The sequence below is a fragment of the Acanthochromis polyacanthus genome, chromosome 19, assembly GCF_021347895.1.
Source record: "Acanthochromis polyacanthus isolate Apoly-LR-REF ecotype Palm Island chromosome 19, KAUST_Apoly_ChrSc, whole genome shotgun sequence".
NCBI classification, from domain to species: Eukaryota; Metazoa; Chordata; class Actinopteri; family Pomacentridae; genus Acanthochromis; species Acanthochromis polyacanthus.
Window position 1 is genome coordinate 16536806 of NC_067131.1, and position 25127 is coordinate 16561932.

The 25127-nt window shown below is 41.0% G+C and overlaps 1 protein-coding gene and 1 long non-coding RNA gene across 2 annotated transcripts; one reads left to right on the forward strand and one right to left on the reverse strand.

Annotated features, from left to right (window-relative positions):
- Positions 1-873: 873 nt before the first annotated feature.
- LOC127531164 (uncharacterized) lies at positions 874-10175 on the reverse strand. The gene is made up of 3 exons (XR_007938156.1): positions 9842-10175; positions 1423-1498; positions 874-1303 (listed from the first exon to the last, which is right to left on the reverse strand). It is a non-coding gene; the product is annotated as an uncharacterized LOC127531164 (long non-coding RNA).
- fscn2b (fascin actin-bundling protein 2b, retinal) lies at positions 1425-18818 on the forward strand. Its single transcript, XM_051939872.1, has 7 exons — positions 1425-5590; positions 5916-6014; positions 6190-6916; positions 15486-15642; positions 16547-16668; positions 16789-16956; positions 17044-18818. The coding sequence occupies exons 2-7, from the start codon at positions 5922-5924 to the stop codon at positions 17247-17249; spliced, it is 1473 nt and encodes a 490-aa protein (XP_051795832.1). The 5' UTR covers positions 1425-5590; positions 5916-5921; the 3' UTR covers positions 17250-18818.
- The last annotated feature ends 6309 nt before the right edge of the window (positions 18819-25127 follow it).

Genomic DNA, 25127 nt, shown 5'->3' on the forward strand with positions numbered 1-25127 from the left:
TGATTATTTAATTTACAAAAACTGGGAAGACTTTAAATCGACATGTACAGCCTGGCAGCTTCTGTCAAAAGCAACAGGACTTCTTTTTTAGGTTCTTGAATACGCTCCACCTTTCATCCAAGAGGCTCCTCCAGTTCTGCAGAACTTTTCCTCTTAGAGGTGAAACATTTTCAAGAAGCACAAAGAAGTCCAGTTGCTTTTTAGTGCAGCTGCAACATTTCACAACCCTCCAGAGAGATGTTTCACCATGTTTAATGTATCATCCAACAAACTTGCTGACGTCCTGCTCCTCTGTATGCCGTTTTTGATCCACGCTGCTTTTTCTTTACTGATCAAGTACGGTTTGTTTTCCTCTTTTCCTTTTCCTTTCTTCTATTTGCATTTTTAATTTTCTTTTCAACTGCTAAGCTGAGATCGGTCAAATTGCAGAGGATCAATTTGATTAAAATAGTTTCTTTTGCCAAATTTTTAAATGACACATATAATAAATTAAGTAATTTTGGCGAGAAACCACAATTTTAAGCTTAGATTTAGTTAATCTTCTGTAAAAACCCACATGTCACACATGATTATTTAATTGTAGATGATACATTTTTTTAGTCTTTTAGTTTTTACTGTTTCTGGCTCTAATAAATGATGTCATTTGGGCATTAAAAAAAGATAACATGCCTTGCAAACCCGCAGAGTGAATTAGTTTAGAGTTAGAGAGATGCCCTCCAATGGGGCATCAGTGCAATAAATTTATTTCCATGTGATGAGGCAGCCTACTATTGACAGTGGAGACCTAAGAAACTTTCATGTGCGTGTATGATTTCTTTGCACTTTAATGTAATCGAATAGCAATTACAATGAAAGCTGTGAGGAGCTATTTACACCATTGTCATTCTGTAAAAACAAGTGACTGCAAGAAACAGGCTTTTACCATTCTGATTCTTTGTAGCAGAAATGTTACATGTAACCATCAGAGGGGAATAGTTAAAATGTTCTGCAATATTACAAGATAAATCTGAGAAAAGAACTGCAAGTGGGTAATAAAAAGAATCATTTGAATAGAGTCAGGAGTTCTCTATACAATCAGAAACATTCAAACCACCGGCCTGATGTTGTGTAGGTCCCTCTGGTGTTTCTAGACCTATTAATGCATGGGTACAGGGTCTCCAGAGGTGGTGTCTGGCACTGGAATCCTTTCCTACTCGATCAGATTTGGATCTGTGTGGTTTGGAGGCTGGATCTACACCTCTGGCTCTTGGTCGTGTTCCTCATGCTGCTCCTGGGGGGAGTCCTGGTGTTAGAGGTCTTCCGTCTGCAAGAAGTTCACATAGTTGGTATGTGTCAAAGTAATATCAACATTAATACCAGGACCCATTTTTTCCCCAGCAGAACATTGCATTGTAACCAGATGATCAATGTCATTCATTTCACCTGTCAGTGGCTTTAATGTCGCGGCCAAATGTTTGACTCTCCTCGCTTTCTTCCCTCGCTGCAGCTGCTCTTGCGCCTCAGTTTTGACAAAACAGACAGAAAGTACTCAGACAACCCAGCATAGTTTGACTTTAGTTCTGTTTCATGCATATTCCAAGTGTTAAGTACAAAATTAAGTCTTGATACGAATCAATTTGCACCGAAACAGACTCGTAATGCCTTTGGGAAGAGAAGAGGAAACAGGCAAGGAAGTGAACAAAGCACAATAGTGGCAGAAAAACAGCTTGTTTCGGCGTGCTTTTGCAAGGAGCAACAACAATGACAACCAGCGGACTCAGAGATTGATCCAGCTGATCTCTCTTTCATTCAGTTCACAACCTCTGGAATTGAACTGAGAGAGAGAAAGACTTACGGGGAGGGGGAAAAAAAGGAGGAGATGAGGGTGAATGGAGGAGAAAACTGAGGAAGAGTGTGGAAGGGGGACTGTGTGGGCATATGTGTGTGGGAGGGGGCGTCTGTGGGACACCGTGGGGTACGAGGCAGCACCCCGCAGTCCCAAGTAATGGCAGAATGGAACTTAATAGGGTAGAAAAAGGCTGGAGGCTGTTAACTCAGAAACGGTCATTTTGAATTCCCCATTCTCTCTTTCTCCATCACTCCTTTCCCCGTCTTCCATTTTTCCATGCACCTTATATATCTGTGACTCTTCCCATCCATGTCTGCCTGTGTAATTTGCCGATTCTCCCTCTGTCTCGCAGCACCCCTAACCCATCTCCCACCGTTCGGCTGTTTCCCTTTTTCTTTCCTGCCTCTCTTTCACCTCTTTCCTTCCCTCCTTAGCCTCGCCTCCTCCCATCTATCCCTCCCTCCCTCCCTTCCCTCCTCTGTGTCTCCTTGGAGGAGGTGTAATGATAGCTATTTGAGTGTCATCAGAGGATCGCTGTAATGGCTTCTAAAGCACCATCCCACGGTTGCCACGGTGAACCTGGCACAGCCGCTGTCCCAGAATAAGGGGAGATGAAAAAAAAAAAGAAGAAGAAGAAGAAAAAAAAAACATCTGGTTGGCTATCGACAGGCGTCACCGTGCCGACAGCAGCAGGAGTGGCGGCACATCAGCAGACGATGACGCAGCCCCCAGGGGCCGCAGAGAGTGAGCTAATGATGCGTGGGATAGGATACATATGAGGAGGAAGTACAGTAATAGTGATAATAGTGATAGTAATGAAAATAATAGCTCTGATAACAATAACAGTGTATGACTTTTTTTGATTTGTGTGCAGTGTGTCTGTCTTCACCTCCCATCTCCTTTTATTTGTAACAGTCTCTGCAGTGTTTTAAGTGTGTGTTTGTGAATTTGTGGTTGAATATAAGACAGGAAAAAGAAAGAAAGGCAGCATGCAAATGTGAAGATGTGATTTCCAATTTATTTCTGTTATTTTAAAGATCAGAAGTGTTGAGCTCCCTGAATGAATTTCATGCACACACACACACACACACACACACACAGACACACACACACACACACACACATATGCAGCTCCTCGTACCAACAGGAGATCAGTGTGAGCGTTTATAAGAAGTGATTTCATCCACATCATTAAGTGCGTAGAAGACGACACTGGATGAGATTTCAATTGCTTTTGGGCCGCTGGAGTTCATAAAGTAGGTGCAAAACTGCAAACATATTTGCTCTGCTATTGCTTTTGAATTTCCCCTTAATGCTTTAGTTGGAGTTGTTCGTGTTGAGTGAAAACTTAAAACTCACTAATATTGAAAACGACACCGAATTTGTGCTGGGCCTCCTGTCTGTAGGTTAAACAGCACAGCTCTGTGCATTGCATTTGGTTTCTATATGATAATACAGCTATTCTAATCTCATAGGGATTTATTATTACTTTGACAATTGCTACTTAATATTGTTAATGCACTAATAGCTATGTGATTGTTATATAACGGTGTAACTAGTACAAAATTGCTTTAACGTGGCTTTTAATTAAAGTGTAATTAAAAGTTCTCTTTTATATTTAGCACACTTAATCTAAGTCCGTGCAGCACTGATGTGAAGGCAGTTGTTTGTCACTCAATGGTAAATGTTTTAATTACATTTTAATTATCATTTGGCCATTATTAAAAAAGTGACATGCATTTAATGGCATCAAGTTAAAGTTATTATCCTTAAGATTTTCAATTCGATGTAGTTTTTCAGTGTGCATATCCAGCTTTCAATCCCCTATAATCATGAAATATATTCATATTCATATACAGGCAGGAATGATCTTCAGACAATGCACTGTTAAAATGAAAGCATCAGTTGTCAATTGTCAAAAAAAATTATCAAGTGATAATTGAATGATATACAATAATGGTGAAATCATTTCTACTAATAAAAAACAAGGGTGACAAAAATAACAGATTTGCTTGAGAAGAAATGTTTCAAAAGAATATGTAATGGTAACACCACAGGCATGAAAAACTCAACATTTTAGATGTTTGTTGTGCTCCATTTTGCTGTTGCGGTTCCTGTTTGGTTGTTTCTGTTTTTACACCTTTAGAGCAGTTCCACCACTCATGTCCTTAAGTGTGTGCTGTGTGTGAATTTGTGTGCGACGCCGCATTGTTCATTGCGTTTTGCGTAAAAGCGCAGCAGTTCAAGTCTGGGTCAGGGGGAGTAAATCTTTTGGGTGGGTGGTGTCTACTCTGAGACCTTCCTCTGACCTTTGTGCATGAGTGTGTTTGTGTGTGCGACGATGACATGTATGTTGCTGTGGGTCAGTGAATCTGTGTGTATGTTTATGGCCACTGACGAGCAGAGGAGGGTGTGTGTGTGTGTGTGTGTGTGTGTGTGTGTGTGTGTGTGTGTGTGTGTGTGTGTGTGTGTGTGTTAGAGGGGCAGGGAGGGGGGTAGTGCCGGTAGATTAGCCAGGTTGGGATGATTGGGTTGAGGATTAGATGGATTCAGGAACTGAAACGTCTGTTTACTTCGCAAAGAAGACTTATAATAGGCTGATTGGCAAGCTTGATTACACACACGCACATTCAGGCTCACCTGCTACCCACACTCATTCATTCAGAAGCCCATATGTTGATTAGCTTGTTATTGTTTCCTTGATAACACCCGCCATCTCCTTTCCTAAATTCAGATGTAAAGTCTTTCTGCCTCTCCGTCTCAGCTCCCATTAGGACTGACCCAGAGAGCTTGCAATCAGAGAAGGTGTGTAACTAAACCCCGGCGTGGGCAGGTAAGGGGAGCTGCACTCAGGCAACTACCTCAAAGGCACAGGGAGCGCTCTGGTTACCCGGCGCTGTGTGTGTATATTTGCGCATTGTTTCTACTTACTTCTCTTTATGTGTCACAGAAAGAGGTGAAGTGCGGAGCTCAAAATAAGGTGCAGAGGCAAGCGAAAGGCAGGATTACACACATGGCAGGTTAGAGAAAGGCAGTGAGAGAGAAGGAGAGGATGGGAGGAAAAAGCGACAGAGGGAGGCTTAAGATTACAGAGGCGAGCACCTTTTGTTGCAGAGTTCAGTTGTGATGGACGGCTTATGTTTAGGGAAAGAGTGAAGGTGTCCTTCAGTGCACTACCATAAAATCTGTGGGACCACCGAGGATGTTCTCCTTCACTGATCAAACTTGTGTCTGACAAACGAGGAACCTGGACTTCAAGGAAGGTGAAGAAGAAGGTCAGAGGATTTGATGTGATTGATGCAAAGATAGTTGGCAAAGGAGGGGCAAACACAAAACCCCAGTGTAGTCAGGGGGGCACCGAGTGATTGAGCCTTCTGGGTGAATAACAAGTCATGCAAGAACAGGAGTGAGGCTGGGCGAGAGAGCACCGTTCAACAGGAGAGAGAGGGAGGGCGAGGGAAGGCTGCAGAAGTGGAGATAAGCAGTTCAGAGCAAAATTAGTCTACAGAGAAAGAGAGGTTGACACCGGACTGAAGAGAGATCAAGGTTGACTCAAGTCTTTGCTGCCTCCAACCTGATTAGGAAGAATAGTAAAAGTAGTGGAGGCGAGCTGGGAGACCCAATCAACAGGACGTGAGAGCCAGCTAGAGTAGAAGGAAAAGAGAAAGAATTACACGAGGACGCTTGGTGAAAGGAGCCTCTTAAATCTGGGAACTGGAATTAGAGCCGCAGGAACTGCAGAGGGGAAGCCACAAAACCACAGTAAGTAAATTAGGACGCTGTGGCTGGAAAAATGTATAATGAAGCCATGGGCGGGGGAAGGAATTTGTGGTCTTGGGAGTGCTTTATATACTGTACCTTAATGAATTGATTTCCTGCCTTTACAACTTTTGCATTTCATCATTCCCCATGACATCACCTCTTTCCTTATTCCTTACGGCTTTAAAAACCCACTATTGCCCCTTTTTTCTAAGCGTACCCGTCACTTCTCCATCCAGTGTCACTTCTATTTACTTTCTCTCCCATCCCTAAGCTGGCTCACCCCTTGTTCTTCGTCTGTCTCTCACCCCTTCCACAAAATCCACAGGTGAAGATGCCCGCTAATGGGAACCGTCCTTTAAAATTGCAGTTTGGCCTAATAAATCATGAGGGTCGCTACCTCACTGCTGAGACCTTTGGCTTCAAGGTACGAAATTGCCAGCCAATATGAAAGACAAACTGTAACACACTTTTTGCATGACTGTTGTTGTAGTGGTGGTGCCTGTGGATCTGTACAAACAGTACAAGGCTGAAGTATAACATGGAAGTGCCGATCTTGTTGTATAAAAGATTTTAGAGTGTATACCTCTCTTGGTTCTCAGGTGAATGCCTCAGCTCCCAGCCTAAAAAAGAAGCAGATATGGACTCTTGAGCAGGACTCCCAAGACACCCAGGTTGTCTATCTGCGCAGTCACCTGGGACGCTACCTGGCCTCTGACAAGGATGGCAAAGTCACCTGTGAGGCAGACGGCCACAACTCAGACTGTCGCTTCCTCATTGTGGCTCAGTCAGACGGCCGCTGGGCCCTGCAGTCTGAGCAGTACCTCCGATTCTTCGGAGGCTCTCGGGACTACCTGTCCTGCTTCGCCCAGATAATCACAGATGCCGAGCTGTGGGCAGTGCACCTGGCTCTGCATCCTCAGGCCAACCTGCTGTCTGTGGCCCGAAAGCGTTATGCCCACCTCTCCATGGAGGATGGGGAAATCGCTGTGGACCTGAACATTCCCTGGGGAGTGGCAGCACTCCTGACACTTGTCTACCTGGACGGGAAGTACTGCCTAAAGACCTGTGACAGCCGCTTCCTCAGCAATGACGGAAAGCTGGTGATGCAGAATGGGAGGGCCACGGCGTACACCTTGGAGCTGAAGTGTGGGAAGCTGGCCTTCAAAGACTGTGAAGGGAAGTATTTGTCCCCCATGGGGCCTACAGGGACCCTGAGGTCTGGACGGTGCTCCAAGCCAGGCAAAGACGAACTGTTTGACCTGGAGGAGAGTCACCCACAGGTGGTTCTGATAGCAGCCAACGGGCGATATGTCTCCATCAGACAAGGTAAGACAACAGACACATAAGCAGTGCACTATACTCTTACAGATCTGATTTTGTTCTGAATCCTTGCATACACAAGCTGGTTCCTCAAAGTCTTACACAGAATCCCAAATGTCTGATTAAATGGACGAAGGTCATACTTTGTTGCCACTGAGGGTGGTCACGAGCTTTTGCTGACACACACTGACCTGCACACATACATAATGAAGCAGAAATTGACAGCTGATAAAGGATGCATGGTAATTATGGGTAATGTAGTCTGCACATCAACATGCATCGACATCACCGTGGATGGCTGCATCTCTCCAGGAAAACAAGATAGATGAGGCTGATATGGGAGACTATCAGCCTCATCTGGGAGACCTGAGACGAATATTCCATTTGCTTTCGAGCTGTAATTGATTTAGTTTAGTCCACTGTTGGTATTAAGTCTTGCACTCTGAGTGATTTTATTCAAGTAACAGATTTATTGTGCATCCGTGTTGAGAAAACCTACAAAAATAGATTTCTTAGAAATGATTTGGAATCAGTTTTTCATGAATCCCTTTAGATGTTGTCAAAGAAAGTGTTGAATGTCTTCAATAGAAGAGACCTTTTCATAGAAAATATAATATAAATTTAAAAAAAGGAAAGGTCCGGAGAAAGGGGCATTGTTTTCCTTTTCTTTTACCAAATAATCTATCATTTTTTGAAAATCCCCATTCATTCCCTCTCAGTTGCACCTCCTGGCTTTGTTGGGTAATACTGTTAACACTCTACACTTTTGCCCCTTGGGCTTACTGAAACAGCTGCTTGTAACTAATACGCTGTACAGTAATGCTCTGTTGTTACTGTATTATGCATTTACTCCTCAATCCTGTGATAGGGCTGTTGGAGGGGGTTATTTGATCAGCACACAGGCATGACACCACACTACTGTACTGATGGATTACACTCCACATTGAAGTAATTTCTGCTCAAAAACAAGGTTGAGTTTCTTTGATCAGTGTAAAACCTACGAAAATTGTAATTGTGAGTGTCACATTGCATCTAACCAGAGATGCACTAGAAGGACCTGCATAGAGTTTCAGTTGCTGATGGTTGAAAGGGTTTGCTGGCCTGATTTGAAACTGGATTTGGGGTAGATTAGCATACACCAACAGTGCTTGTCAGCATACTTGGCCATGACAGCCATCCACAGGCTGCAGATTCTTGTCTGCAGGGTCAAGTTACTTCAACCCTGGGTGCTGTAACTGAATCTCTCCTCGCTCATTGTTCCTGGTTAGCAGTGGGGGCTGCAGGCAGGAACCAAACTACTGGGAACATTTTTAAACTGATTGGTTGAAGGGAAAGGAGAAATAAGGTTGAGCATGAAGCACACATACTGTATATAGCGCTGCAGCATATTGTATGCATGCATGCATTTGCTCTCACACACAGAGGAATACTTTCAGCGTGCTTTCTTCCATTCTCTTTTTATTCTTTTCCTACACTTGTTCTCCACAAACAAAAGCTTTTTCTTTCTAAGACACTCGCCCACTCACAACCATGCCGTCCTGCTACGGCGAGTGGTGAGGTGTGTTGAATTATTGATGAAGTTGGCCCCTGTTCCTGGAAGGCGAGGGGGAGTCTGCTTTCAGAAACCCAAGCTGCCTTTTACCTGCGGCCAAAACTTGTGCCCCACCGAGTCCACTGTAACCCGTTAATGTAACCTGCTAACCTCAGCTTCAGTCAGTGCTTATGTGCTACTGAAAATCAAGGAAACACGCGGAAAAGGGAGAGGATTTTGCATCAAAACTGTGAGTCATTGTGAAAATTCACATCAGGGCACAAGAGCAGACTAGCTGTGATCATATTCATTGTCAAAATAGTATTTAAGGTAAAGCTAGAAGAATTTGAATTAGTCAAATCAACTTCTAATGGAGGAATATAGGTACAAAACGTTTGCATTTCAACTTAAAAAAACAGACAGTTTAATCGTCACCTGATACATGTTTCTTGTTAAATGGAAATGCAAGATATTAAGTGACTTTCTAGTGTTGCAAAGCTTTCCAGGAACATGTGGATTATGTTGCTAGAAGGTTGTAAAGACACCAGCATGAATGAAAGTTGGAAGATTGATGATAATTTACAGTTAATACAGAAAAGAATCTATATATGGGGTAAAAGTTAGACTAAAAATGAAAAAAACTGCAAAAAAATCTTAAGATGCAATGCCACAGAATTGCAATACTTAAGTAAACAGACCTCGTTACCTCTGGGTTCTACATGATGATTCAGGAGAAGGAAGGGGGGAATGGAAAGCAGAGAAGGGAGGATACAGCTGTAGGATGACTCCCAAAGGACTATAGGAGTGTGAGTGGAGACAGGTGGGCTCATCCTGCCTAATGTCATCTGTGGCTCATAAATTAGCACCAATGTTTGGGCTTCGTTTAGTGCAGTGCAGCGTGCAGTAAATAAAACATTTAATAGTGCAAAAAGTTTTGTTGACAGGCATGAAATGTGGCAGTGAGTTGTATGTTCGTGAATGCAAGTATGCAAACGTGTGTGTGTGTGTGTGTGTGTGTGTGTGTGTGTGTGTGTGTGTGTGTGTGTGTGTGTGTGTGTGTGCGCGCGCACAAGTTTGTGTGTTAGCTTGTCATGTAGATCTGTTATCATGTCTCATCGCCTTCCTGTGTTCCTCGGCTCTAAGTGGTCCACTCTGCCCTGAATGTGAAAAAGAGATGATAGTCCAAAGACACAAACTTTCCATTAACACACATTTACACACATAGACATACAAACACACATAGACATACAAACACACATATTGCATCCATGCAGGAGCAGCTCAGGGACAGATAAGTGGAGAAAAAAATGAGTGAAGTGAACCAACATCAGAAAATGCAGTTGTGAAGGACTGTGAGAAAGAAGAAAATAAGGGACACGGGGATAGTGGCATTGGCTTACCATTAAAAATTGATGTCAGAGCCATCTATCGTTGATGGATTCGTTAGGCCTGCTCCACTTGCAGGCTGGAGGTTGGACAGCATCAGGAAGAGGAGCTGGATCTGGGGTCGGATCCAAAATGAGGCACTATTGAAGCTACCTGCGTGCCGTCCAAATGCACCAGGGAGTGCGATACTGTGGCCGTCGTTTACCAGCGATCATGGATGTGATGACAACATCTCACTGCTTATGCTTTACCAAGGGGTGTGTCAAAGGTGGTCATCAACACAGCTATTGATATCCTCAGATTGCTGGCTTGGATTTCAGCGTATCCAATCCCCCCCACCCCCTCTCTCCCCCCGTTCTCTGTTTCTTTCTCTTCCTCCGTCCTTCTCTCCTTCCTCTGTCTCCTCTCTCATCTATCAGATAGCGGCTGTGAAGTCCCAGCTGAGCCCTGTCTGAGGATCATTTCTGGGTTGAATTAGTGTGAAATGGACACATGGAATAGGTAGACAAAGCATGACATTGAGTCGGGATGAGAGAGAATGGGAGTGATAGGCCCCCAGGCATAGCGGCAGAGTCGAGGGGCTTAAATTTATGCTTCAAATGCACTTAAGATCAATGATAATTTAACCAGTTGTAAGACCTCATGATACCTAGTTTATCGGGTGTGAATAAGATGGGTTTAAAGCATCCCCGTAGCTCAGTAACCATGACATCTCTGTCGTGTGTCATCCCCTTTTCCCGCTCCTTCAGTTTATTTCTACAGATTTCAAAAGCAAAAAAAAGAAAAGAAAAGAAAAACAAGCCAAATGTCCCAAAAGAATCTTAAAACAGGTGGAATTTACATCGTCATAAACCGTGGGACACAGGCTGGAACAACCAGTATAAAAATTTATGTTGAAATTAGTTTTTCTTCCTTCATTTATTTATTTTTTGTCACCAGGCCCTTCAGATTGGTATTTGCAGGTGCATTTGTGTTGAATTGTGCATCTGAGCTTTATATACATGCATCCATCAGTAGCCTTAAGCCGCTTGATTCAGTGTATGTGAAAGAGCTCAGGTTTATTACTTATGGTAAATGTAGAAAAAAAAACACAAGCTGACTTAAACCTGCACACAGCATGGCACTACTTAAATGTTTATTTCCCCAGGTATTTAGATCCTTAACTAGAGGAAAATTACTGATACTGTACTCTGAAAATGCACAAGTAAAAATATGCAAGTATTATCAGCAAAATGTATGTCTAAATGTAGTCTATTTAAAGTAAAAGTACTAACTGTGGCATGAAATGGTTCCTGTCAGTGTTTTACTCTTACATATGATGTTTTAGATCTTTTATAATTTCTGCATTAGTATGTATGTTGCTTCTTACTGGTGTAGATGTTTAAGATTGAGCTACTGTTGGGTAGTTTAATCTACAGCAATGCATCATATTCGCTTCTATTCTGATCATAATATCTTTGCACTGTTGCTTTACTATGAGAACCGCAATTCTTTAAAAGTCAGATTTTCTTGAGATCAGAAAATAGCCTCGTTTTTTGTGGCATTTGTGCCTTTTCCAACTAAACCAGGGGGATTAATAAATAGTTTATTGAGCTTAAGAAGTAGGAGAATTATCTAAACCCATCAAGGAACACCTAATCCTTCAGTTTATCGCAAGCATTCAAAATCACCACATGTGGAGATTTGTGGTTTTCAAAGGATAGAAAGGGTGTGAATAAGTATCATTTAAAAAGTAACTCATAATTAAAGCTGTCCGACAAATGTAGTGGAGTAAAAAGTTCAGTATCTCCCTCTAAGATGAAGTGAGGTACAAGTATAAAGTTTTATAAAATAATATTCAAGTATCTCAAATGTGCATGTAAGCACGGTATCTTAGAAAATGCCTCTGCGTTTAGTGGTAATCAGCAAGTGTTAGCATGTTAATACACTAAACTTTTATCATATGAGAGAGCAGCAAAGAAATCAAAACACTCTGAGTTGTCACTGTGGGAGTTACGTGTGAAAATTGCTAATTACTTTGTTGATTTGAATAGTTTCATTCAGTCGAGTTTACAGATTCATAATTACTGACTGGGTGGTTCCTGTACTTTTTAGGGAACAGTTTAAATGCAGCAGTCTTCAAAAGTAAATATCTGTGTCAGTGTCTGGCAATAGGTTGTCTTCCTCTGCAAGAACTTGGAGGATATTTTGGTGCAACTTGAAACTTTGTGGAACTGTTCAGGTAGAGCCACTTTCAGGACTGTTTTCAGTGGAGAAAAAGTACCTACCTAGGCAGGAGTAGGTGGTAGAAGGAGAATTCACCATAAAGTCTAACATGGCAAATATCCATTGCTCTATTTCCAGCGTACTTATAGAACTGGAGTTACATCTACTAAGACTATCTGTCATTGTTTTGGTACACTACTATTTAATGTTGTGCTCAAAGCCTTTAGATGCAACACTATAATGGAAACAGAAAGGCTTAAAGGGCCAGTTATAAGGCCGTTCCTATAAAGTTTGGTGCCACTTTGCCTCTTCGGTGTAAAGCAGCCAATTGACTGTTTTAAATTCAGTAATATAAATTCATTCTGTCTGTATGTTTCAAGCCTTTATTTCAATTCAGTACAAAATCTTTCCTACATAAATACTACATGAGCTAAACAGAAAATGTCGTGCTATCATATTTAGGTATGTGGTTGTTTAAGTGGCTTTAAAAAGTAAAAAATGAGAATGAGTTCCACTGCTAGAAACTACTAACTCGGTGAGTGATACGGTTGATTCAGCATGGCTTGTTTAGTTTGATAGCTGAGTGTTTAAGAGAAATTCTTACATGCGAACAAGCATGCTGCTAGAATTCTTATGTTGGCATTATCTCAACTCATCACTGTAGTTAGCATCACAGACACTGTTAGGATAGCTTGTCTAGTGTCTGTTTGACTTATGGTGCTTTCAAACGGAGTTATGTTTACTGTGTTCATGAGAAGAGTCCAAATGAACGTCCCCATCTTGTGGTCTGACTTACTGGATGTAGACTGTGGGTATAAGCTGGCCATTGGACGATGTATGGGTCTTTCTCCACTATTTCTATGTGTTACTAGTTTTATAATTTCTTTCAGTACAGGAAACAACATCAACAATTTCTGGTCAATATTTGGGCTGTGTCCTAAGGAAGCTCTGTCCCCCCCAACCCCCCTTCTAGAAGCCAGCAGCAAAGTCCATGTGGCTGCTTACTAGCACCAATGTTCTCACAACCTACAGCCAATGTTACTCCTTCAATACTAATCATTTGATGTGCACAAATTCCAACGTCATGATTCAGAGTTCATGAGTTCCATTTGAAGGCAGCGTTATTGACTCCTATACAACATCCATCCATCCATCCATTCTCTATACACCGCTTTATCCTCACTAGGGTCGCGGGGTGCTGGAGCCTATCCCAGCTGACTCGGGCAAAGGCAGGGGACACCCTGGACAGGTCGCCAGTCTGTCCCTATACAACATATAAAGCACAGTTTCAGAGGACAAAATTCTTTGCAAAAACCCTTTTTGTGGGACTTCTGCAGTCATTTGCAGGTTACCATCAAACAATACAGTGTTCTTGAAATAATTTCTGATTTTTAAGGCCTCTTCTTGTCAGCAGGAAATTACACAGACAGTCATGAAAAAAATATTACACCACCTTTGTCATCAAAAACAATGGTTATGCAATCAAGGACTAACTCCAGTGTGTGTCTAAAACAGGCAGAAAAGAAAACATGGAACGCCTAAAAACACTGTTTTTAGCGGTACAATGGCATAGCTATTGATGCAAGAACTTGAGTGATTCTGGTTATTATCTAGAAAACCATGGAAAACAGTTAAATATCAGCTCTTAAATTAAACTTTTATGAGCTATTTTTGTTGTTATCATTATATTTGTCTAAAAAAAAATTATCTTTAGTTGTACCAGGCATTAAAATGAACAACAAAGCAAGGGTGGTCTAATAATTTTTTCCATGACTGTATTTCTTGAGTGTATAATATAGCCAGTTACTGCAGATACATTTCAAACATCTTAGCATGTTCTCCATATGTTTGATCATCCATGATTCCTTTTGCATGAGGTTTATAAGGAGTTGGTAATTATCTGCACATCCTGCCAAGTGTGGGCCATAAAATCCCCCAGTCTCTTCCTGTTTTTCCTTTATTCTTTTATTGAGGGGATTGAGGGATTGGATGGGTAGCACTCGAAAGCTGATTATATCAGGGACCCACTGTGCAGAGGGCAGATAGACAGGGCCGAAGGTGGGGTGATGGCAGGAGGTGGGGCTGGAGGGGGTCAAGGGTACAGGGGGAGAGATGGGGGAAGGGAAGAGGGTGGAGAAAGATGGCCAGAAAAAAAGATGCATGCGGATTAGTGTTGTTAAAGGATTAAGAAATTGTTTTGGGGATATTCTGGGAGGCATCGAATTTAGGATTTAGCCCTCTGCAATCTGTCTTTTGGCGGTGTGGCAAACAATTGTTTTTCTTTCTGCATGTTGTCACTCTGACTGTTTGGCTGTGTATTTCATATGTTTTTCTATTTTATGTGTAAGTATTGAAAATATTAAAAATTCTAAGAGGTTTCTATTAACCCTCGTGTTGTCCTGCGGGTCAAATTGACCCGTTTTAAAATTTGAAAATATGGGGAAAAAAAAAAAAATTTCACAGTGAAACTTCTGATGTCCACATTTTCAACATTTTTTTGAAAGCTTTGAACATTTTTTGGTGGAAAAATGAAATGTTAAAAAAATGTTTCCAGCGAAATTCACTGGATTTTGGTTGATTTTTTTTGTGAATGTTCTTAAAGAAAATATTAGAAATTTTACTGATATATATGTAGTCACATTAGTTTTTTTTTTGTGTGAAAATCTGTACTCATTTTTTGAAAATATTTTCAAAAATTTTCTTGTCAAATTAGGGGGATTTTTTTTTAAATAAAACTTTTAAGGGAAACTTTTAAGGAATAATTGGAATTTTCTTCCTGAAGGTTTTGCACATTTTCAGAAATTTGGGGATTTTTTTTTCTAAATTTTTGGATTCATTTCAGACAAGGAAACAATGTTTTTTGGTGTCCATAAATGAAGACAACAGGAGGGTTAAACGGTATGATTTTTATTTGGGTGTTAAGTGGTCTCCACAGTTTACACAGAGTTTCATGATGAGAGATGAACTGTGAGAAATATGCTTTTTATCAGTTAAAATTTCCCGCATTGGCACAAGTTGCAGATTTCTTTCGTATTTCCTGCATATTCTGTGCATAAATGCATCCTAAACCGTGATCAGGGAAAATGTAATTACCCTCAGGGAGATATAGGCTCGCTTGGCATGTCAGATCAGAAGTGCAGTTTAAGACACTTAAAAATAACGGGATCAGACGTGATTACTGAACCCTTTATCCTTGGCCAAGGAAAACAAATCAATACAACTTAATTAGCTGGCTGCTATGTCACTTTGCTGATTTTGGCTTTGTGTTCAGTTCTGTGCATCATTTTATGCTGTGCACTGGTTCACCACAACCACACTTATTTCGTGAGCTCACATTTTGCTGATTAATCGCTCCGTACTGTAATTGCATTGTTTCTGGTACACTAAATAGTTCTCAGTTCTCAATGCTATTAAAATATTAATGACAGCATGTGTTTGCGACGCCCCTCCCAGGACTGAGCCTCGCAGCCAATCAGGAAGATGAGACGGACATGGAGACGTTTCAGATGGAGATTGACAAGGAAACCAAGAAGTGCACGTTCCGCACCAGCCAAGGCAGCTACTGGGCTCTGGTGGCTCATGGAGGCGTCCAGACTACAGCCACAGAAGTGTGAGTGGATGCTGTTATATCGGCTGTACAGAGTAATAAAGAATACAGTCATCAATAGTCACTTCCACTGTTTACATTACAGATGGCTCAATCCATAATTTACAGAACATTCTCTACTCCACCAGCTCTGATTTGCCTGTCATTTTGATAGTATAAAACACAATGTTTTTAAATATGCTAGTTAAAGTTTGACTTAATATATCAAATATGACACAAAAAAAACATTGTACCACAAAAACAAAGATGTTGCAGGGTTCTTTAGTTTCATACAACTAAGATTTTTTTTTAAATTCACCCATATTTAAAGACTATTTGATCTATTTTTATTTGTAGATTATGAAACAATGGTATGATGAGAAATAACGGTGAAAACATCAGGTTTTTATCTGTCATAGTTCCTGAGATATCGTCCTCCAAACATAGCTTCAAATTTAAATGTTTGAATAAAGGTTCTGAAAATTGGTCTTGGAAAGGACTTCAAACATCAGTTTAAATTCTCCCAGATAGCACTGTAAATATATGTAATTCAGATGTTTTTGTTTGTTAAATAAGTTCAAGTAAATCAGTGATGGTCGAGTAGAAGGCAGCTGATAATTTGAGAGGGAATAATTCAGATATAAGTTTAAAGAAAAACATATTTCCACCATTACTGCATCCTGAGTAATAAAGTGACCTTTTTCTATTGAAATATAAATGTTCTTGTAGCTTGTATTTAGTAAGAGATGATGTAATTTTGTCAAGGATACAAGTAAATGTGTCACTGAAAATGCAAACCAATGATGCAGTTCATGCTACCATCTATTGATAACAGGAGTGAAAATAATATGGACAGTTAGAAATATCATCTGCACTCAACATATTTCCAGGAGCTCTGAAATTCAAGGCAAATTCTCGTCTCCCACAGGTCAGCAGACACCATGTTTTCAGTGGAGTGGCTCGGCCACAAGGTGGCACTAAAAGCCAACAATGGCAAATACATCTGCACTAAGAAGAACGGCCAGTTACTTGCTGTCAGTGACTCCATAGGTGGGACACAATTTAGGTTTAGTTTTGTTCTCCTGTTTTCCTTCTTCTACTAGTAAATCTCATTTTCCAAACCAACTAAACTCTGACCTCTGTTGTGTTGCTTCTACTTGCCTTTGCCAGGTGAGGATGAGCAGCTCACTTTGAAACTAATCAACCGACCCATGTTGATCCTCAGAGGACTGAATGGATTCATCTGCCACCATAAGAACTCCAACACGCTGGACGCCAGTAGATCCGTCTACGACATCTTCAACTTGCAGTTCAGTAACGGGGCCTACAACATTAAAGGTCAGGACACACGCTCAAACACACTGGGGTTGATTAGTTTCCTGCTTCTGCTTTTTTCATCTCATTTGCTTGTCCTCCACTGAGCAGGTGTTGATGGTCGGTTCTGGTACGTGAACAGCGCTGGGTTGGTGTGTTCGGACGGTGAGGCCCCTGAGGATTTTAGTCTGGAGCTCCTGGAACATGGTCGCCTGGCCATCAGGGGCAAGAACGGGAAATACCTGCGTGGTGACCAGGGAGGAACCCTGAAGGGAGACGGACTCAGCCTGAGCAGCTCAGCCTTGTGGGAGTATTAATACAAACAGATATTAGTCCAAACCTAGACTACCTTATCTCACTGCTGAGGTAATCTGCCACTAATCACCACTTTGGCTGTAATGTAAAGTTAAACTTGATGATATTTCACCCAGAGAGGACTCAAAGACTCATATAGGTGAAAGAAGGAGAGGAACTCACCATGTAAATTCAGCCAAGAGAAGTCTTGACGAAGTGAACAAAGTTTTTAACGAGTTCTTGAACTCAAATCTGCAAAATTAGTGTGAATGAATGTTTGAGTTTTTGTGTTATTACTTGGAGTTTTTTTCCAATAATTAAAACTACACAAATGAAGGCAGATAGACTTCAGAATGTGATGCTTCACACATCTAATCACAGCCACACTCCTTCGTGTTTTCATCCTAGATGGTCTCATCTTCGCTGCCTTTCTGCCACTCTAGTGTTGCATTAGTAACCGCAAGCAAGTAAGTGCTAATACAGATGTGTAAAGACTCTTGTCCTTCATCAAGTGGAAGAAGTACAGTGACTCGAGCTGCCAATTGAGACACGCAGCTACATCCACACTTCCTAGAAAGGCTGGGTCAGATTACTTTGAAATGTGGTCAGTTACTCGATACAAACTGCATCTGCCAGTTCTTGTAATTACTAATAGTAGCAGTGCATTCCAGAAAAATGCAAGTTTATGGGAATACTTTAGAATCAGTACAATATCAAACCACCTCATACTCAAAAATATGGATGCAGCTGCATAAAGATTCCTTTTCCTCGTTAAATATGTGAAAACATTTTCAAATGAAATGTATTTTGCATTTTCAGCATGCAAAAACAGAACTGGAACAAACTGCAGGCCTACTGTGTTTTTTCAACATGTAGGATGTTTCTTTTTTTAGGCGTGACTTTTTGTTGAAGCCACATGGAGGACTTTACTTGTGTAATGCAAGAGGTGCTCTTACTTGTAATTTTAATCTTCTGAATCAAAAGAAATAAAAATTCAACAAAGCATCGATGAAAAAGTGAAAAAAATTATTCAATATTTTCAAAACTTGGAACCTGAAAGGAGATACTAAATTGCTTTCGAGTACAGGAGATGGTCTTGGATTGCGCATTCAGAAAAATCAAGTAGTGGCAATAGAGGAATGGAAGCTGATTCTGAGGGATGGCTGCTGCTGGAATCCTCCATATGGACCCAACAATGTTCTTTATCCTCCTCCTCACTTGTCAAAGAAACGCAGAATGTCAGATGTACTTTTTAAGAGTTAATAACATAGCATTAGTTATCATTTTAAAAAAATAATTACCATATTCTCAATATGTCACAAGATATGCTTAACAGTGTAGCTACGATCTTAATCATAGTTTTCAAACGTAATTTAGGTTTTTTACAGCTGCTTATTTTTTTGTTTAATCCTGATTATGTGTAATCCATTACCGCTCAGCACTGATGATGGTGATGTCACCTTTTGACAGAGTTTAATTCATTCATGATCCTGCTGTCCGAGGATGTTTATTAACAGAATAGAAAGACGGGGGTCATTCTCTCACTCTATGACTAATGCACACGGCAGCAGAATTAAAAACATCTTTCCAGACTTGAAGTGGGAGAATTTTCCATTTGCACCTCAGTTTTGTATTTCTACATTCTTTCTGCTGTGAGCGTGGAGAAAGAAAAACAAACTTGTGTTTCAGGCTATGTTTTGTTTGAGGAATGTCACATTTCTATGAGGATTATAGGAATCAAGGGCATCCTCAAAAAAGAAAATCTAATAGTAATAAAATTCTTTATTTTTGTTATTTTGGTCAGGACCAAATTAACAGAACTGCATGGTATGAAAGTGCCACAGAAGACAAAAATACAATGTCTAGTGTTACCTTGAGAATTAAAAAGCTCAAGTGTAAAATTATTTCCTTGGATTCAACTAGATGCTTAGTATTGACATACAAATATTTCTGTATTAGTGGGATAAAGTGGTCTAATTTAAACTACATAATAATTTCTTTGAAGCTATGAAATGGAAGTGGTGAAGTTAAAATTGCTAAGTGCAGTCAGTGATGCTAACCACCATGTTAGAAATCTGTGCAGGAGGAAAATGAGTAATAGAGTTTCTATTTCTTTGTGAAACTGCAAGATTTTACTCAAGTGAACACAATCTCTGAGATTCATTTTTGTGGAGGTTTTGGGGGTTAAACTGTTGAATTCAATCAAATCAACCACCAATATAAACTAAATACTTCATCACTGACTCTCCATTGGTTCTCTGTTGCTGAGATTTGTTGTTTCACGTTTAGATGATACACTGCCTGTCCAAGAAAAAAAAAAAAGAGTTGCTACCTGGATTTAACTAACAAATAAGTAAGAGCCTCCCAGTGGATAATTACTGCAGTGATGAATATGTTTCAGCTGCAACAACTTACTTAACCCTAGATGATGCAGTGAGGAGCTTCTCATTTCTTAAATAAACACATCGGAAGACATATCCTGTGGTCATGGAAAGGATGCTAATCTGTCTCAGAAAGGTCAAATTATTGTCCTGCGTCAAGCAAAGAAAACAACTAAGCAGATTTCTGAAACTACTAAAATCCGGTTTAAAACCATCCAATGCATTATTAAAACCTGAAGGATAGTGGAGCACCATCACCTTCGAGGAAGAAATGGTTGGAGCAAACTCTTAGATGATCGTGGGAAATCAACAGTTAATCTCACACCTATGCTTAACAGTGAAAGTAAGAGCATTTCCACATGCACAATGCGAAAGGAACTGAAAGGATTGGGACTAAACAGCTGTAGCTCTAAGAAAACCATTGGTCAGTGAGGCTGATCTTTCAGCAACATTATGCTCCCAAAGAATGAGGTCAACTGACTACCTGAACAAACCAAATGATCAGGTTTTTCCCTCAGTGCAGTTTTTCTTCCCTGATGGCATGGGTATGTTCAAAGATGAAGATGTCAGAATTCATGGGGCTCACAATGAAAATGAGTGGTTCAGGGAGCATGAAGCTTATCAAAATGGTGTCACAGTGAATGCTAAATCTAAAGGTAGTCTAACAAAATATTAGAGTGTGTGACTACTTTTTTGGACTGGCAGTGTGTTTCGAAATTCTAAAAGCATCAGACTTCAGCAGCTAAAGGGCAGCCAAGGCATCACCTGGACATTTCTTTCAGGACCTGGGACACGTGGAGACACAGCAACACCTCCATGTGAGAAGGTGTTGTTGTTTCAGTGACTAAAGCAGCTGCTGTGACAATAACAGGAGGTGCCATCAGTTTCTTTTAGATGCTGCTTTACTGCTGCTCGTTATTGTCGTCCACGTCAGTCGCCTAGTGGTTGAACTTCTTCATTCGTTTCTGCTACTAAAACTACTAAATGCTCTCACCCTCTCTTTGTTCTGTTTGTAATTGAGAGAATAAGTCCTAATGTTCTCCTGATTAAAATGCTTGGTGGTGCAAAATCTTTCACTTTACAATGAATTTTAGGCATACACTTAATCATTTCTCTGATATCTCTTTAAAAAGTGGCCAAACATAAGCATAATATATGCACTTTGGGATGGTTATCCAGGAGTATAATGCACTATATGACGATAGTTTACAGTTATCAGCATATCGGTTTGTGGAGTTCACACAATAAAGTCTGTGGAAGCTGGGTCATCACAAAAAGTCAGTTTGGAAATGAGTTGTGGTAATTATTCAAATGACATTTAGATCAAAACTAAATGCACCGCTGATTTAAATTATAAACCTAAAGGACTAGAGAGATGTTTCAGCAGAGATGGAAGATATAATTCATCATGTTTTCTTTAGAGTATGAGTACTTGTAACTGAGTTGTACTTTGTTAGCTTAGTAGCCCAGAATGGTCAAACCAAACACTGGCTCTAGAGCAGCTCTCTTAAATTCCACCATCGATTCTCCTACATGCTCAGAAAGAAAGGGATGTTCAGCTGCTTTCAATCTGCATCCACAACACTTAAACATGCACACTGGATATAAGCATTATTAGCAAATGTAGAGGGGCCCTATTTTCATATCTAGTTTAAGGCCTCTGTGATATTTCTTGATGCACTGGTCTTAATTTGAGTTTAACCGAGTGGAAAGTCTGGTTAGCTGTGGATCGGCTGAACCTGCGCTACATTTACATTTTAGCTAAAAACCGCAGCTAAGTTAGTCTGATACAAAGTGTTAGCATGAAAGATGTTTTCACCTTTGGACGTGTTTAATGGGACCGTTTAAAAAGAAATCAGGATTCTTTCCACATTTTGGTGACAATAACAAAATTCCAGAGTGCATTGTTTCACCCAGAGTCAACCTGAGAAGAGATCTATCATCAGCTTCCTTTGTCTTCAATATTCATGTTAAATATTTTGTGTTCATCGTAGAAACTCAACAGGTTCATGGTGTAATCGACAGCATGCCGTACTTATAAGACAAAACCTTCACAGTGATGCAGAGTCTCAGCTCCACCTTGCTGGTTGAGTAAAAAAATTAATCAAACTACAAATTTGTGGAACGTGACTGACAATGACTGCAACATATTGCCAACACAAACTTGATAATCGGACTACTCTAATAAAAAACAGCAGCAGCAGGCTCGATTAAAGGAAAGACAAGCATGTGTGCCCTTTTCAAGAAGCAGTTAATAAAACTACAGTGAGATGATCACATTACACTTACTACTAACTAGTCTAGTTAGTTGTCACTTTCTCCACTGAGCCTCAGCTGCAGGAGCAGAGCTTTGCCTGAGATGAAACGACAGCAGAGGCCACCTGATCTGTTGACACAGAAAAATCTGTCTGTAATGATACATTCAACACATTCTGAAAGCTGAGGAGGGCTCTAATGTGTTTCCTCTCTAATGTTCTGCACAGCTGTGGCTCCAACAGATTAAAAATGCTGCAACCAGAGTTCTGACAAGAATCAGTAAGAGAGACGATACGGCTCCCATATTGTCACCTCTTCAGTGTCTCATCTTAAAATACAGAATAGAATTTAAAATCATTTTTTGTCACATGCAAATGTCAAAGCTCCATCATAACTTGAAGGCCTCATAGTACTGTATTATATCGACAGAGGACTGCACTCTGTAGGCCTATGTGAGGTTTCTAGAGTTTCCAAAAGCAAAATGGGATGCAGATCTTTCAGCTATCAGGTTCCTCTGCTGTTAATTCATCTCCAAGTTTGGGTTTGGGAAGCAGACATCATCTCTACTTTTAAGATTAAGCTTAAAATGTTCCTTTTGGATAAAGCTTATAGTCAGAGGTGGCTCACTTGAATTGAACTGGGGCTGCACAGTGGAGTAGTGGTTAGCACTTTCGCCTTGCAGCAAGAAGATCCCTGGTTCAAATCCGGGCTTGGGCCTGGGATCTTTCTGCATGGAGTTGGCATGTTCTCCCTGTGCATGCGTGGATTTTCTCCGGGCACTCTGGCTTCCTCCCACAGTCCAAAAACATGCTGAGGTTGATTGATTACTCCAAATTGTCCATAGGTGTGAATGTGAGTGTGATTGTTTGTCTGTATATGTAGCCCTGCAACAGACTGCCGACCTGTCCAGGGTGTCCCCTGCCTTCGCCCGAGTCAGTTGGGATAGGCTCCAGCTCCCCCCGCGACCCTAGTGAGGATAAAGCGATGTATAGAGAATGGATGGATGAATTGAACTGAAGGGCAGTAAAGCAGAAAAACATTGTTCGCTCAGCGATCACAAATTTTTTAGTTCCATCTGGCCATACGTAGAGTTCCTGTATTGAAGAGTTGCGAAATGACGGGTCCAAAAAAATTTGGTCACGTGATCTATGGGCGCCATTTTGTTTCCAATTCATGAACGCCGGGTTTTCCTGTTAACGTTGTTTACACCGCAGAGAGTAATTCAAGATCTTCCAATGCTTCCTAAATACCTGAAAAATGACGGGCTGTTGTCCCTTTGGGTGCACAAATCGATCAGAGAAGGGATTCCACATGTTTAGATTTAGCGAGTACACACACAGTCACGGGTGCATTAGTGGGTGGCACAGTGAATGGAAACAAAATGGCGTCAAATCCCCAGTTGTTGCAATTCTTCAATACAGGAACTCTAGCCATACGTAGAGTGCCTGTATAACAGAGTGGCGACATGACGGGTCCAAAAAATTTTGGTCACCTGATCTATGGGCGCCATTTTTTGCACCGCAGAAAGTAATTCCAGGTCTTCCAACGCTTCCTAAATTCCCTGAAAAATGACGGGTTGTTGTGCCTTTGGGTGCACAAATCAGTCAGAGAAGGGATTCCACATGTTTAGGTTTCCCAGTGATCCTGAAAGAATGAAACTGTGGGAAAATAAAGTCCGGAGCGTGGGATGGAAACCGACTTCATCATCGTTTTAGTGCCAGCTTAGTCCCATGTATGTACTTTCATGTTATGATGTATGGGTGAATGACAGATAGAAAAGTTTGATGTGATTTTAGGCAGTTGTGGTTCTTTTGACTTTGACCATTTTCATGCATGGAGATGTGTTACAGGTGACTGCGGCCCGTATTTGGGCCGTCTTAAGATGTGCAAACGTATTTTGCTAAATTTACCGAAGCTGCAAACTCGATGATAGAAACATTATACACCCATGGAAAGCTTAGATTCTCATGAATCCGCCGGTATAAACCACTTTCAGATGTGATTACCACAGCGGGTAATATAAACACATTTGTCCAACAAACAACAAATAACGTAAACAGCACAACTCACCTTTGAAGGCTCATAACTAGTCATAGATGAAAATATTCCACAAAAAACGGCCATAATCCAACCTTGGACATCCAGACAAAACAAGCCAGTAAAATATTTTGTCCAAAACATGTCTTGAAATCAGTAAACAATCCACAAATAGCTAGTTTTTGTGAATGTGCACCTCGCGCTGCGCGTCCCATATTTGGGATATGCTCCAGTAGAGTTCTTGTGTCCTCTAAATTGTAAAAAAAAAAAAAATTATTGATAAGCAATCATCCTTTTTTCCTTTTGAATGATGACTAGAAAGCTTAGAATGTAAAAATCCAAATAAAACACATAGCGCGCTAAGTGAGTACACACACTGTCACGGGTGCATTAGTGCGTGGCACAGTGAATGGAAACAAAATGGCGTCAAATCCCCAGTTGTCACCACTCTGGTATACAGGCACTCTACCCTCTACTCCCCCACCTCCCCCCACCGTCCACCACACCTTCCCCTGCCCGACAAGCTTTTCGAAAATCCGAGTCTCGACGGGTTTCTCGAGTTTCCACCAGGTCAGAGGCAGAACAAGTTGTCATGAAGAGGTGTTGAAATCGGCGAGGATGGAGTGACTTTTTACAGCGACTAGAAGGAAGATGACTAGAAGAGCAGGGGTCTCTTTTATAAAACATTGCGTAGGATCCATACTAAAAGTTTGCGTACCCCGAAAATCTGAAATGGGCATACACCCTTCGCCCCTGATTTATAAAACTGTGCTTAAGAACAGCTGCACGCAATTTCTTTATAAATCACACACCAGCTGGAAAATTGCCAAGGTGGATCCACCTCACATCCCGCCCACAACACACCCACATTTTACCATGAATGGTCAATGCAAAGTAACTCATGAATGTATCTGTATATAAATAAGCTGCTGATCATTTTACGCAGCGCCGGCCTGCAGTCTTTTCCCTACACTGCTGTGCGTCAGGATGAATGAATCATGTGTTGACCCAGGCCACTCTGCCACTAAATTTGTTATGATCACGTCCGATGTACAAATTATTTGTACACTGACTAAATGTACATTTTTTCGGTTCACATACACAGATTCATTTTCACTCGGAGCCCTTACAGCAGGCATGTCCAAAGTCCGGCCCGGGGGCCAATCACGGCCCGCGGTAGGATTTCATACGGCCCGCAACTTCGGTCTTATAATGTAGTATTTATAG